The 16,475-nt window shown below is 33.9% G+C and overlaps 1 protein-coding gene across 1 annotated transcript; it reads left to right on the top strand.

Annotated features, from left to right (window-relative positions):
• Positions 1 to 600: 600 nt before the first annotated feature.
• Positions 601 to 804, top strand: M430DRAFT_96266 (hypothetical protein; the record flags this gene model as incomplete). Its single annotated transcript, XM_024869945.1, has 1 exon — positions 601 to 804. A coding segment is annotated over one exon (204 nt), but the record flags the coding sequence as incomplete, so codon positions are not given.
• Positions 805 to 16,475: the final 15,671 nt, after the last annotated feature.

The raw sequence follows: 16,475 nt of genomic DNA on the forward strand, positions 1-16,475 counted from the left end.
ACAGAACAAATAGACTACGTTATAGCCTTTCTAAATAAGGAAGCCGATAAGGATATATACGTAGAACTTCTAACTAGCTCTAGTAAAGATAACACTTATGTCTGTAAGCTTAACAAGGCTTTGTATAGTTTAAAGCAGGCTCTATAGTTATAGTAGCTAAAGCTATGCCAAGTACTTATTAAGCTAGGCTTTAAGCCCTTAATAGCCGACAATTATATATATCGACACCCTAATAGTAGATTAATCGTTATAACCTATGTAGACGACTTTCTTTTAGTTAGCCTAAAGGAGAAAGAGCTAACTAATCTAAAAGTAGCCTTATAAAGTGCGTTTAAGATAAAGGACTTAGGCCCTTACTACTACTTTATAGGCGTTAGAATCGTTAAGAACAGGGCTAACAGGATTATATCTCTTGTACAGGACGCTTACGTTAATAAGGTACTAAAACGCTTTAAGATAAGTAACTATAAAGCCTCTAAAATACTATTAGATCTAGCTTACGTAAAGCTTATAGTTTTAAACCTAGAACACGCTATAGTAGATTAGGTTAAGCTATATTAGTAGATCGTTAGTTCCCTTATATATCTGTTAACGTAAATACGGCTAGATCTATACTATTTAATATCTATATTGTTACGCTATCTTACGAATCCTTTTACTAACTATATAAGCGCTATAAAACACGCGTTACGTTACCTAAAAGGTACGCCTAACTTAGGAATTATATATAAGATAGGTAAAGGAGCGTTAGAAGGACTGTATAGATATAGCGATTTAGACTACACTAGTTATATAGAAACGTAAAGATTAACTATTAGGTATTTATTTAACTACTATAGTAGCGCGATATCCTTTAGATTAAAACGGCTATAGGTAGTAGTACTCTCTTCTATAGAAACTAAATACTACAGGTTATTAAACGCTATAAGAGAGGCCGCCTAGCTAAGGCAGCTATTCTACAAGTTAAGAGTTAACTCTAAAGACACTAAAACGATCTAAATATACAGTAATAACTAAGGATCCCTAGCGCTAATAGATAACCTAGTTATCTACTAGAGAACTAAGTATATCGACGTATAGTACTACTATATTTAAGAGCAAGTCGCGCTAGGCAAAATAGAGGTTTAGTTTAAGCGTATAGAGGATATAGCGGCTAACAGACTTACTAAGGCTCTAAAGGGGCTAAAACACGCTAAGTTCTTAAAGCTGTTAAATCTGTATACTATAGCTATCTTAATTACCTAATTAGGACGTTTCCTTATTTTTATTTCCTCTTTCGGCATTAAAAGCGGCAGAATCTTACTAGTTTACTATTTCTATTTCCCTTTACAGTAATAGGGCAGCAGAATCTTACTAGTCTACTATTTCTATTTCCTCTTTTAGCATCTTACTTAGTAGAACGGCAGGCGGTATAGAGTTTAGGCTAAATTTAGGTAGATAGGACGTTATAGGCGTGGATTTAAGGGTGTGTTACAAGAAACTACTGGCCTTATTACGTAGGGTTAGTAGTTACAGGACTAGGATACTCTAGAGGCCCTAGTCTAACCTAATCAGGGTTAGTAACCCGCTAAAAAGTTAGTTGTTTACTATTGCTATACAGGCACTCTGTATAATTACTTTACTTAGTCAATTTAATTCATTGGTTCCTACGATACGACGATAGATTAAATATCCCGTGTAACACCCTCTATAATCCTTAAGTAATATAATTATATTTATTATAACCCTACTATTAGATCTACTATAGTAACCTTTTAACAGGTTATAAGCCTGGCTAGGCGTATTCCTCCGCTATCCTAATCAACTAGCTAAGTTACTTAGCCTAGAAACGTAGATCCTATTACTAATTAAATAAACAGTAAAAAAGAGAGTCTAAACATTAAAGTTAGATATTAGAACTTATTAACTAATAATAAAGGCATTAAAGGGAACACCTGTTAAAAGCCTAACAATCTTAGTAACACTTAACTAAAACTTTAGGCGTACTAGTTTCTTAAGGACGCTAGAGAAATTAGCTTACAGATTTCTAAAACCCTAGCCTCTAATTAGCTAAGGGACAAGAAATACTAATAGCTAGCTTAGGTAAGGTATAGAGTTAACGAGGTTAGTACTAACTATCGTAATTCTATAAGCCTACTAGCTATACCCTTTAACGTGTCTTAAATACTAACTACCTAACTGACTAAAGGGACATAAATATAGATAATTCCTATCCTTTAAAAGAAGAACAACCTCGTAAGAGAGTAAAGCTTACTAAAGAAGTACTTTAAGAACTCTAACGTAACTACCCTTAAGGACGACAATCCTGTCTTATTTAAATCTAGAACTTTATACGCTACTAGCCTTATCTCTATTAAGAACTTCTTAAACAACAAGAGAAAGGACCGGATTTAAAAACCCTATATAGTTAATATATAGTAGACATAGTAAGTAAAGTACTAGTTAGTTAGGCTAATACTGTTGATTTAATTCTACTACCGCTAAGCTATTACGATCTGTTTAGCTAGGAAGCCTAAGGGCGTCAAACGTTACTAACGCCTACCTTAGAAGCTAGTCTAAGCTCTTTCTTAACCTTAACAAACCCTAAGTTAATATATTAGAAGCCGTTAAATCAAAAGTAATCTTAGTAATCTAACAAATCCTAATCCTTAATTTAAGTAACTAGGTAGAGTTTAATAGACAAGCTAGAGAATAGCTTATCCTTACAGGATACGACGACATCCTTAAAGATAAGAAACTAGAACAATAAGACAAGAAAGAGAAAGTAGATTTCTAAAAGCGACTTAAGGTCTATAACATCTACATAAAGAGAGCATGTACTACGATCTAGAGTCGATGTAGTACTAACGCTTACTCCTTAGTTAAGAAAGAAGGTAACCTTAAGAAGATTCTTAATAAGCTAAGATCGGCCTATAAAGCCTAGGGAACTAGCCTGCTTTTTAATCTATTCTATAGATTCTAGACTCTTAGGCTACAAGACTACAAGTTAGTCGATAAATACGTAAAAGCCTTTAGACAAATTAACTACGACCTAGAAAGGATCTATACTAAGGCCGTTAGGCTAGATCTTAATATAGTCGTTAGGTTTATAGATAGACTCGACTTGTCTTATAACGCTTATGTTATAGATTTCTAGTAGAACCGTGTCTTTATTAAGGAAACCGACGATTTAGATCTATAAGTTGTATCTTTTAATAAATTAGTCTAAAAGACTGTAACTAAAGAGTAGCGGTTACGACATAACAAGGACAGAGGAACGTTAGCTATAACAGTAACTTATGCTATAGTAGTACCGGCAACTACTACAGATCAAAACAAAAAGACATTTGACTACTATACTTACTACAAAAGAACTAGATACTCGATCGTTAACTGTTTCTATAAGCACCCTAATTTAGCTCTAAAAGGATAGAAACCGAGGACTAAAAAAGGGAGAGCAAATAACAAGAAAGGAAAGAAAAAGTAACGACTTAATAGTAATAGCGACAATAACGACGACTACACTATTATTACAGCTGTTAGTGTTACTTTACTAGCTCTTACTACTAATAAACTAATAAATGGTTTCTTAATTAACTCGGCCTGTTTAAATTACTTAACATAAAGGTAAGATCTCTTTATTAACTTTAAGGAATTTACAATACTACTAGTTCTAATTAAAGGAATAGGTAGTACTAAGGTAGTGCTAATAAGAAAAGGAACGATCTGTATTACTACTAGAGGCAGGATTCTTTATCTAAGTAACACCTATCTAGTACTAGACATAAGGGTTAATCTTATCTTAACTAGACAGCTTAAAGAAAAAGGATATAAGATAGGGTTTAGGACAGGTAATACAATTAGAAATAGAATCTCTTTTACTGTTAAAGGTTATACCTTTACCTCGACACAAAAGAATCGTGTCTACCTACTAGACCTTAGAAAGTCAAGAGAACTTTAAACCTAGACTATAACTACGGCTTAAACCTATATTACTATATATAGTACAGCTATTAATCTAAAGTATCGGCTCTAGTACTACAGAATAGGTTACCTAGGCAAAGCAAACGTTAAACGACTTCCCTAAATAGCTTATAGAGTTAACTTAGAACAACCTTAAAACAACAAATGTACTTGTAAAAGCTATATACTTATAAAGATGTCTACTAAACTATATAATCATCTGATTAAGCTAGGAGAGTATCTAATAGATTTAATACATTTTGATCTAGTTAGACTAATACTATTTAATAGCGTTAATAGAGAGAGATATTTTACACATACTTATTATAACAAGACTAAGTTTAGATTAGCTAAACCGCTAAAGAATAAGAGTAAAGCTTTTAAGTTCTTTCTTAAGTTTAAGGCTACTTATAAACGGGTAGGTTAGAAGATTAGACAAGTTAGATATAATAAGGGAGAGCTTACCTTACTTAAGAGGTTTAAAACTTACTGCCTTAAAAACGACATTAAGATTAAACTAACTGTTCTATATAATCCTCTATAAAATAGTAGCGTAAAACAATATAGACAAACACTATAGATACGTACTAAAGCTATACTACAGTAATTAGGCCTTCCGGTTAAACAGTGGCCTAAAGTACTAAGAGCCTGTCTATACGTATTAAACAAGAGTCTGTATAGTACTCTAGACTATAAATCTCCTTTTAAGGTACTAAACTACTATAAACTAGATCTGTAAAACATCTATATTCTTAGCTTAACGGCTTATAACCTTGTAGGCAGAAGAAAGAAGAAGCTCTATAACTATATAGTTAAAGGTCGTCTAATTAGATATAATAGCAAAACAGTCTACTATATACTTTTACTTAACAGGCGTGTTATCTAGGGTAGTAATGTCTACATTAATAAGTAGCTGTTAAATAAGGATTAAAAGCCTTAAATAGACACGACCGACTAACCTTAAGTAGTTACAGATTAAGTACTAGATATACAACCCGACTTTAAGTACTTAGAGCAGGTACTACTAGCTACTACACTATCTGTACAATCCCCTTTAGGGGGATACTAAGAACTTGCCGACACCTACTTTAACTACGACAGTAAACTAGAGCTCGCGGTTACAACTAAACTAGAACCTCCTGTTATAACTCCTATACATACTATGTATACTTTCCTAATAAAAACAGATTTAGTAGAGCTATTTAAGCTAAAAACGTAAAAGTAAGCCGTTAATAGTAAGAGCTAGGACATGTAGAAACTAGTAGCTTAAGAGGAATATACATCGTTAATAGAAAACAACATATAGAAACTCGTGCCGCCTCTAAAAGATAGACAGGTCTTAAGAGGCAAATAGGTCTAGAAGCTAAAACAGGGACTATATAGTAAGGTCGTCCGGTACAAAGCTTAATAGGTTATAAGGGGTTTTAAGTAACAAGAAGGCAAGGACTATTTTAAAACATTTGTAACTATTGTTAAGCCTATAAGCTATAAAGCACTCTTTGTAATCGTAGTAGCTAAAGACTAGGAGATTAAGCAGATAGATGTTAAGACTACGTTTCTCTATAGAGACATTAACACTAATATCTTTATTAAATAACCTAAAGGTTTTTAGGACGGCTCTAATAAAGTCTACTACCTCGTTAAAGTACTCTATAGCTTAAAACAAGCCCCTTAGGTATAGTACTAGACACTTGCTAGCTTCTTAGAAAGCCTTAGTTACTAGCTACTTAACTTAGACATAAGCGTTTTTTAAGGTAATAGTATTATCGTTACGATCTATGTCGATAACCTACTACTTACTAGACCTAGGAAGGCTAAAATTTAATAGCTTAAGGAGGCGTTAAGTACTTACTTTAAAATAAGTAACCTAGGCCCGTATAGTTTCTATCTTAGAATATAGGTTACCTACGATAGGCTAAGCTAAGTTTTACAGTTAAGTTAGAAGGGCTATCTAGAAAAGGTTCTTAAGGACTTTGGCATAACTAATACAAAACTATAGTCTATACTTATAGAGACATTACTAAAACACATAGTACCTGTAGAAGCTCCTTATAAGGCTAAACCTACTTTTTGATAGTAGTATTAATCTATAGTCAGCTCTCTTATATATACTATACTTAGAACGCGACTAGATATTACGTACGCTATATTAGTTGTTAGCCGCTATTCCTTAAACCTAACCGAACATTACTAGTCTACTGTTAAGCGTATCCTTAGATACCTCTATAGTACTCTCGATCTTTAACTAACGTTTAAGAGAGAACTCTCCTCTCTTATTAGTTACACTAATATAGACTAGGCCGGCGATTATAGTACTTAACGGTCGACCTCTAGGTACGTGTTTAACATTAGTAGTAGGGCGATTAGTTAGTCCTCTAAGAGACAGGTAACTGTCTCCTTATCCTCTTACGAATCAGAATATGTCGGTCAGACTACTACTATTAAGAAAGCTATCTAGTTAAAGGGGTTCTTAGCCTAGATCAACAAAGGGCGCTTTAGGGCTCTTGTTACTATAGTTATCTACGGCAACAACTAAGGGGCTATTGCTGTTATAGGGTGCACCTAGGAGATGCCTAGGGCACCTATTACTAAGCGCTTACCAAAGCGAACCTGTATACAGCTCTTGTTAGTAGCCGTCCTTTAATGATCCTTAAGAATAAGAAATCCTTTTAAACTAATACTACTCTAGACAGCCTAAGTCTGTTATAGTCTTATTCTTCCCCTCTTAAGTCCGGCCTAGTATCAAGTTATAGTAAAATTTGTTTTATTTAAAGTCTTACTGTTCTAAACGTTCTACTAATTTAACACTTAGAACAGGTAGCTAGCTATAAGATTAACATTACCTTACTTCGTTCCTTAGTCGATTCGACTACCTACTATCTAACGTATAGTAGACGTATAGTCGAGTTCCTTAATTAGCTTAAGAATCTAGAGTAGATTTCTTATGTAATTATCTCTAGGCATTTTAGCTCCTTATCCTTAATAAGGTAAACAATACATAGTAGAGAAAGGTGTAGAGGAGGCGCTATAAAGATTATAGAGAAAGGACATACTAGACGTTAGATTACTATTAAGAGACAGTAGACTAGTTAATATGTTAGTAAACAGTAAGAATTACAAAGACGCTATAGCATAAGACTTAAATAGTATTAATCTATCTTATAAGTAGAATAAGGACGACGCTATTACAGATAGATCGTCCTCTCCTCTATTATTAATCCCTAAAAACATACGCTCTAGCTAATAGGAGCTAAGCCTATAGAGTAGTCCTAGGATAAACCTAGGACAGACTAGCTAGGAGTAGTAAAACTAAGACCGCTCCTTAACCTACTAATCTATTTTAGTAGAATCCTAACGTATTATTAAGGATTAAGCCCGGGTAATTAAAGAGTAACAAGAACTTATTACAAAAATAAAGTAACAAGGGGCGGCCGTAATAGAACAGAACCTACCGCTAATATCTAGGGGCCTAGACCTATATAGTTAGCTTCTACTATTATACCTGCCTTTCTAGCCGCCTTTCTAGCCTTACCTAGTATAGTAACATGTCCTGTTCTTAGAACAACTATACTACTACTTATTTACCTACCTCTAGGCTATACGACCTATGCCCTTAAGTATTATAGGACTACTAACGATCTCTATACTATTATAATAGCTAGAACCTTAAGGGGGCTGTTCCCGGGACTATCTTAGGGCAAAGGTACTACTAGTGTTTAATCTAAAAAAGGACGACATCTAGCTATAGATCTTAGAGATTAAAGATTACCTAATAAGAGAAGAGGTAGTAGACCTAGCGCTTTAGGTAGCTATAGGCTAAGATTACCTTTTGTACACTATTAAGACGCGTATACAACTCGTACAACTCTATGTATAGCTAGAGGAATTAGCTAAATTTTAGGACTAGGTATAGCTAAAATCGTAATTATATTAGGAGTACGGTCTTACTAACACCTTATTAGAAGAGGACTTAAAATTAAATAGGTATAAAATGTTTAAGTCCTAGTTAGTATAAGAATTTACTAATTACTTTAAGTCGCTATTATAGAACGTAGCGTAAGTAACATTAGATACAGTAGTGTTATCTGCCTACTAGCTAAAGCTTATAGAGCCTATACTTAAGCGTATTTACGAATCCTCTAATAGTGTCTTCTTAGCGACATATATAGAATTAAAGCGCGCGGCCCTTAACGTAAAAGCGTAGATCTAGAGTAAGTCCTAATTATTCTCTTAAAAAAAGAAAGATAAGAAGAAGCCTAAGAAGTTAGTTACCTTTATAAAGTTAGACGACTCTTTATAGAAACTACTAATAGAATTAGTAGGTAATAAGAGAAAGGACTCTTTATATCCGGACATCCTAGTAGAAACAAGGAAAAAGGCTTGTCTTAAGTAAACCTGTTTCTACTATTAAAAGAGTAGCTACTTTATTAGTAATTACCTAGATTAATTAGAAAAAGACAAGTCCTTCTACTAAGAGTAGTAGAGAGAAGAGAGTTCCTAGGCCTTACCTAAGACTTAGCCCTAATATAACATTACTTACCTATAGCTAATAACGACAACAATTATTACTTAGACATAACTATTTCTTATAATATACCTAGTATAAAGGCAGAATTATTAGTTACGCTCGCCCTACTCTACTTAACAGAAGAATATCTTAATTCTGTTAGGTTATAGGACATAGAACTTGTTAGCTAAATAGCTACTCTATCTATTTCTCTACTAGACAGTATAGATACTCTACAAGTTATGTTAGATCGATAAGATTAGTTTTTAAACGTAACTAGTATTAATTTAAATTTTTTTACGACCTTTATAACATTTTAAGAAAAGGATAAGAAGGACATCCTGGCCTAGGCTTTAGTAGATTCGGTAGTAACTTTAAATTTTATTAATAAAGACTTTATTAATACTATTGTTTACGACGTTATACCTTAATATTACTTACTAGTTAAGGACATAAAGGGACGAATACTAGTAAAGGCGTTAGATAACAGGACAAGAGTAGTAACAATCTCCGGGCTATTAATAAGTTCGGTATAAGCTACTACCTTTAGAGTAATTACTATAAAGGCCGCTAATATAATCCTTAGGTTACCCTAGCTACGTAGCTACAACCTAAACATTAATTAGGCTATAGGTCTATTGTTAATTAGAAAGTTAGTAACACTAGACACAAACGAGGTAATCGCTACCTTAGCGTACCTTAACCTTACGTATAACACTAATAAGGTAGTAGAACAAGCGCCTAAGGATTAGCCGGCAGATATAATACAGGTATTAACATACCTTTTCTTTATAGTAGAGCTAGATAGCGCCTAGGAGGCGCTTAGGATAAACGCCTAAATTCTATAAGAATACAAGAAGTAAAGTAGGGTTTTTAGTAAAGAAGAGGTAGAGAAGCTCTTACTATACTAGCTAGGATTAGATTACAAGATTAACCTACGCCTAGATAGTAAGGTACTGTTTAGGCTATTATACAACTTATTAGAGTAAGAACTTTAGACCTTATAAGAGTATCTAGATAAGATACTATACATTAGGTTTATTAGAGAGTTAACATTAGAGGCTAGGGCCCTAATCCTATTCGTAAAAAAGAAGTTAAGAGAACTTTAGCTATATGTTAATTACTATAGATTAAATAAAGTAATAGTACCTAACTAGTACCTAATTCCTCTTATCTTAGAAATCCTAAACTAATTAAGCTAGGTAAAAGTGTTTACTAAGTTAGATCTCTAGGGTACGTATAACTTAATACGTATAAAGAAGGGCTAGGAGTAGATAATAGTGTTTAGGACACGCTTTAGCTCTTTTAAATACCTAGTAATACTATTCGGTCTGTATAACGCGCTAGCGACATTCTAAGCCTATATAGACAGGTGTCTATAGCGCTTTATAGATGTATTTGTAATAGTCTACTTAGACGACATCTTAATATTTTTAGTAGATCTATCTATACACGTTTACTATATCGGCTAGGTCCTTAAACAACTCTTAGAATAAGGCCTCTTTTATAAGCTAGAGAAGTGTAAATTTAGTGTTAAGGAGGTCGGATTCCTAGGATACATTGTTTCTACTATAAGGGTAAATATAGATCCTAAGTAGGTTAATATAATCCGACATTAGCCGACCTTATAAACAACTAGAGAGGTGCTTTTATTTCTAGGATTCTATAACTTCTACTAACGATTTATATACTAGTATAGTAAGATAACTTCTAGTATAATAGTAATCTTAAAAGGTAAGGTCTTCTTTACCTAGACAAAAGAAGTATAATAAGCGTTCCTTTAGCTAAAGGATGTATTCTTAGGAGCGCTATTACTAGTTTATTTTAACCTAGCTCTCCTTATTATACTAGAGTACGACGCTTCTATAGTAGCGTTAAGCGACATCCTCTTATAGACTTAGGCAGACACCTACTAACACTTAATTATATTTTACTTACGTAAGCTTATTCTAGTAAAAGTTAACTATAGAACGTTTAACTAGGAGCTACTAGCTATAGTAGAATTAGTAAGACATTAGAGACACTTCCTTAAGAGAGCTTAGTTTATAGTAAAGATTATAACAGACTATAATAATCTAAAGTATTTTACTATTACACGTACTCTAATAAGGCGTTAAGTAAGATAGGTAGTATCCTTAGCCACGATTAACTTTGTTATTAAGTATAGGCTAGGAAGAAAGAACCTAGCTAACAGCCTATCCTAACGTCTTAACTATACTTAGTCCTTACTAGTTCCCTAGCCGCTACTATAGATAGTAGAACTAGATTAGGTCTTGCTATTAGACAAAAAGGAAGACTGTGTTTACGTAATAAGAGACACGGCTTTATAGCTACTTTAAGAAGGTAAGGATTCTACGCTAAGGGAACTTATAGAGATAGACGATCTAAGACAGGCCTAAGATTAGGCGGATTTTCTAGTAGTAACTAAGGACCTCTTAAGAGACGCTTAAGAAGAGCCCTTAGCTAGTCTAATAGACAAGATCTAATAAACACAAGAGTACTATCTAGACCTAGAGAGTCCTAACTTCCTTAAGTAAGACAGTCTCTAGTTTTTTAATAACACAAGACTATACGTACTAGAAGATAAGAAGCTAAAGAAGATCTTATTACGCGAATTCTATAATAGTCTAATAGTAAGGCATTTCGGGCGCGACTATACGATCTTAGCTATAAAGCGTACACTATACTAGTTAGGTATAGATACTAACATTAAAAGGTACGTACAAACCTATACTACTTATAAAAGGTATAAGGCTTTAACTACCTAAAAAGTAAGGGAGCTTGCCCCTTTACTAATTCTAACGCGTCTCTAGAGAAGCGTGTTAATAGATCTAATCACAGACCTACTACCCTCTTAATGTATAGCAGACTTTGTTATGTCAGATATATTAGCCTTACTACTATTCTTAGTCTATAATTCTATTATAGTTATAGTGTACTAGCTAACTAAAGAGATTAAGCTAGTTCTATGCCGTAAGGACATAAGCTCTTATTAGTTCGCTTACGTCTTTATAAAGTATATTATTATAAAGTATAAGGTACTAGATAACATAGTAACAGATAAGGCTAGCCTGTTTACGTTAGCCTTTTAGGAATCGTTTACTAGTATTATTAGTACAAAAAGAAAGATCTCTACTACGTTCTACTTATAGACAGATAGTTAGACAGAAAGGTTAAACTAGATTATAAAGACGTACTTAAGATTATATGTCGATTATAACTAGGCGAATTAGGCTAGTCTACTTTATATAGCTAAATATTATTAGAACTCGTTACTATTACTAACAACTAAGCTATCTCTATTTAAGGTAAATAAAAAAACGACAGTATTGTTCTATATTAACGTAACAGGCGATCACAGGTCTAAGTTAGCGTTATAACTTATAGCTAGAATAAAGTAACTATAGGACTAACTAAAAGATAACTTAACGTACGCCTAAAACCTTTAGGCTAAGTACTATAATACAAAATATAAAAGGGTAGAACTTATAGTAAGGGATTAGGTTTAGTTGTTTATAAAGAATCTGTTAATAGATCGTCTATTAAAGAAGCTAGGCCCGAAAAGGGTAGGACCTTTTAAAGTTACTAAGAAGATAGGGTTATAGGTATATTAACTAGAACTTCTACCTTAGTACTGTATCTATAATGTTTTCTACATTAGTCTACTATCGCTATACCTAAGACCTTCTTAAGACGACCTTAGGGACTAGGCGTAAGAACCTCTAGGGCCTAAAGTCGTAGTAGGACTAAGAGGTAACGTTAATAAGGAGTAGAAAGTTAAGGCTATACTAGATTCTAAGATTAGGACTAGATAGAGAAAGTTATATTATTTAGTCTATTAGAAAGGATAGAGTAAAGACTATAATACGTAGTAGATAGTAGAGGAAGTAAGTAATACTCTTAAAAAGGTAGCCGAATTCTACCTAAAGTATCTATTTAAGCTAAGACTAATAGCGTAGTAGTTACTATAATATTTTAGTAGTTACTAAAGGTTTAAAGCAAGTCGATCAAAACTCTTATGTATATTTAAACTAAGCGAATTTAAAGAGTTAATTAAGACTCCTTATACTTGTTACTAAGTAACGCCTTATTCTTATATAAGAACTAGATTTAAATCTAACCGTTTATAGTAGTAACGCTAAAAGCGGCCTAGACAATAAGTAGTAGTAACGCTAAAGACGGCCCTAACAATAGTAGTAGTAACGCTAGAGGCGGCCTAGACAATACCGTTAACTACTCTCTTTGTTTATAAAAGTAAATATTACCTAGAAGGTATTTAATCTAATTAATACTACTATAACTCTCCCTTAATAAGTAGGCGACTTAATCTAACTAACAACTTAACAACTCTACCTACCTTATTCCTCTAACTTCTCTAACCCTAACTAATACAACTATTATAGTAACTAAGTCTATAGGACTTACATCTTAAGTTATTAAGCCTATAGAATACTTTAGAACGCTTTCTACTAATAGAAAATAAAGCCTATCTAACAAGACTCTACAGTATTAAACGCTAGCCCTACCTACTCTACTCTCGCGGCTTTAAACACTAGTACTACCTACTCTACTTCTTAAGGGTCCTAGGCGGCTCCTAGGCTCGACTTAAAGACAGCCTACTAAAACGCTATTATAAGAGCGATTAGGTCTAAATCTAATTAAGTATAAAGCGTTACTTTATACAAATCTTACTGTCTAGTAAACTAACCTAAGAAGTATAAGTTCTCTTTTTAGGTTAAAGAAACTAAGGAGCCTTTCTTACAGATCGCTCTAGTTTATGTATCTAGAGCTTTTAGAGAAGTAATAAATAGGTTTAATCTAGATAATAAAACGTATTAGAGAATAGCCTACTAGATCTATATCTAGAGAAGTAGTACAAGTACCTTGTCTATAGCTCTAATAGACCTAAAGTTTAAACGCCTTTAGGTATATTATATTATAGACAGACGTTTTGTTAAACAGCTATTCTAAGAGTTTAATCTAGAGATCGACTAGGATTACGCTATATAGCGAATGTAGGCGTACTTTAAGGCGTACTTCGCCTAGTAGAATACCCGGGAGTAGGAGCCTACTATAGCCCTAGTTTAGAAGAACGTAGCTTAACAACTCTTTAACACGCTACTACTAACAAGACAAAAAGCCCTAGAGGTAGGTAGTAGTAGCTCGACAAAGCGACAACGCGTTATAGAGTAAGACGATACCTTATTAAGGCCTATAAGGCGCCGAGTATTAGAGGACGAACCCTTGTAATTAGTAGAAGCGGATAAACAAAGTAACATAGGTATAGTAAAGGGCATATAGGCTCTACTATAAACAGAACCTGCCTATATAATAAGGAAAAGGGATAAAGAAGAGTTTAAAGTGTTTAATTAGGAAACTAGAACATTTGTCCTATAAAATGTCGATTAAATAACTAGTAGAGACATAGAGTTCCTAAGAATAAGTAATAACAACCTCCTAGCCCTAGTATTAGAACTTCTAAACCTAGGAGAGCTATAGTTCCTGTGTATAGTCTTTTAAGATTAGAACACGTAGGCCGTACTAATAGCACAACTATTAAAAGTAAAGCGTAGAGCTAAGGACTCTAACATTCTATTTAGCACACTTTACTAGGACGTTTTTAACTAGAACAAGAGACGACAAATAAAAATACAGGGCAAAACAGCCTAGGAACTCGGTCTGGTCGTGCTAAAGACAAGAAAACTTAAAGATCTACCCAGGCCGCTTCGCCTCTAATTAGGTGTTTGTCGACCAGAAGCAAGCATTTGTAAATACAGATAACGTACTAGTCCCGGGTCTCTAAACTTTTAATTAATTTGTTACTATAGCTCTATTAAACTATAACAAAAAGGAATTAGCGGCTTATATAAAATATAACCTTAAGATGTTAGTCTAGTTAGCTAGAACTAGGTTAACAGCCTAGTATTCTTTGTAAGGACGTATAGAGTAGAACGAGTACGCTAAGCACTATATCCTCCTAGAGAAAGAGGTCTTTAAACTACTACAGGTAGTCCGAACTGTAGCCTAGGTGTTCGGCTAGGGTTTAGTATACGAATAGCTAGTAGTAGTAAATATGGCCGTCTGTACCCTAAACCCGTACCTATAGAGTATAGATCCGGATAGCACTCCTTACTAGCCGCTACGCCTATTAAACTATTACTGTTAACATAGTGACATAAAGGAGATTAGAGAGCAGATAGAGGACAAGGAACCGCTAATAGTCGTAGAGGATAGAGAGGTAATAGTAGAGGGGCAGGTTAAAGAAGATATCGCTATAAAAGGATAAGGGGTATAGTTTAACGCTATTAAGGGCGATAGCTATAAAGAGGGGGCGACTATTATAGGGTGTACCTAGGAGATGCCTAGGGCACCTATTACTAAGCGCTTACTAAAGCGAACCTGTATACAGCTCCTGTTAGTAGCCGTCCTTTAATGATCCTTAAGAATAAGAAATCCTTTTAAACCGATACTACCCTAGACAGCCTAAGTCCGTTACAATTGCCCTTACTAGGAATCCACAATTCTATACTTACACAAAACACATTAACATCGCTTATTATTTTAGAAGAGAGAAGGTTTAAGAGGGTACTATTACACTATAGTACATACTAACAGACAAGCAGGTCGTAGATAGTCTTACTAAGCCGCTCTGTCGCGATAAGTTTTTTACCTTCTACCGGCTTATTAGCGTACTCTAACTTTAGTAAGAGTTATTATATACAAAAATAGCGACTCTTATCTAACTCGTATACTTTCTAAGGCCCCTAACCTCTGTTTTTAGGATGTTTAACCGTACAGGTACTGTTTTAGAAAAAAAGAGGGGAGGCTAAAAAAATTTCTAGTAGCTAGATTAGCTAAGCAAGGCAGGAGGGGAGATGCCCGCCCCTGTCTACAAATACTAGGCTCCTACCTCTCTAATCTAATTACTTACTAACACAAAACACTATGTTACTTGATTACAAGACGTTATTAAGGCAGTAGCTATTAGATATCTTACTACAAAACTAATACGTTCTACTATTGTCTAACCTTATAGACGACTCTACCTTTAGCGACATTTAGAGGTATCTATAGCTAATTAGAGTAAGCTTTAAGTACTACAAATCAGACTATTATCTAAGCAAAAGGAACACGCTATAGCTACTCTATACCTACCTAATAGCCTTTATAAATGTAGTAGAGAAAGAAAATTAGAAACAGGTCCCTAACATATACAATTTTAGGTACTTCTTAGACCTATAGAAGGAACGTCTAGAATAGTAGACTAATTAGATAGGATTCTTCTATATACAGACTAAGTCTTAGGTTAGAAACCCTAACTAGGCTAACACACTGTTTTATATATAGGCCGTAATAGTCTAACACCTTTATAGAGGTTTTAGGATCATTATATACAACTATAACGTACAGACGACCGGACTAATCTATATACACGACCTTTTTAGAATATAGTAAAAGTTTGTCGACTATTGTATTAAAAACAGAGGTATCTAGATACATAAGGTCTAGATAGTTAGTAAACTAAGAGGAAACCCGGACGGAAAGTGTCTTAAGCTAACTAGCTACTAGCTAAGAAGCTCTGTTTAAACCTAAGAGAACTAGCCTTAAGATAAAAACAAAATAAAGGAAATAGCTATTAGAGTCTCTCTAAAACAACGTAAGAAATAGAGACAAGGAAATCGTCGTGCCTTACTAACTAGATACCGGTCGCTATTACTATAAAGTCAAACTCTTAGAAGTTAAAACTAGTCGACAAAAGGATTACCTAGAGATAAATCTATTAGAGAACCTAAAGCTTATAAGCTACTTAAAGAGGAATCTATAGGAAAACCTAAAGCTTACAAGCTACCTAGAGAAGAACCTGTAGGAGAAGTTAAAATAGAAGACAGTCGCCTTAACGCGCCCTTTAAGGAAACCTTAATACAACTATAGGATAAACTTAAGAAAGCTAGAGATCAGAATAAGAAGAGATTACTAACACTAACTCTTTCCTAACTAAACCCTTTTTTCTTACTAAGTTTTAGGG

The sequence above is a fragment of the Amorphotheca resinae genome (genome assembly GCF_003019875.1).
Source record: "Amorphotheca resinae ATCC 22711 unplaced genomic scaffold M430scaffold_2, whole genome shotgun sequence".
Classification (NCBI taxonomy): Eukaryota; Fungi; Ascomycota; class Leotiomycetes; order Helotiales; family Amorphothecaceae; genus Amorphotheca; species Amorphotheca resinae.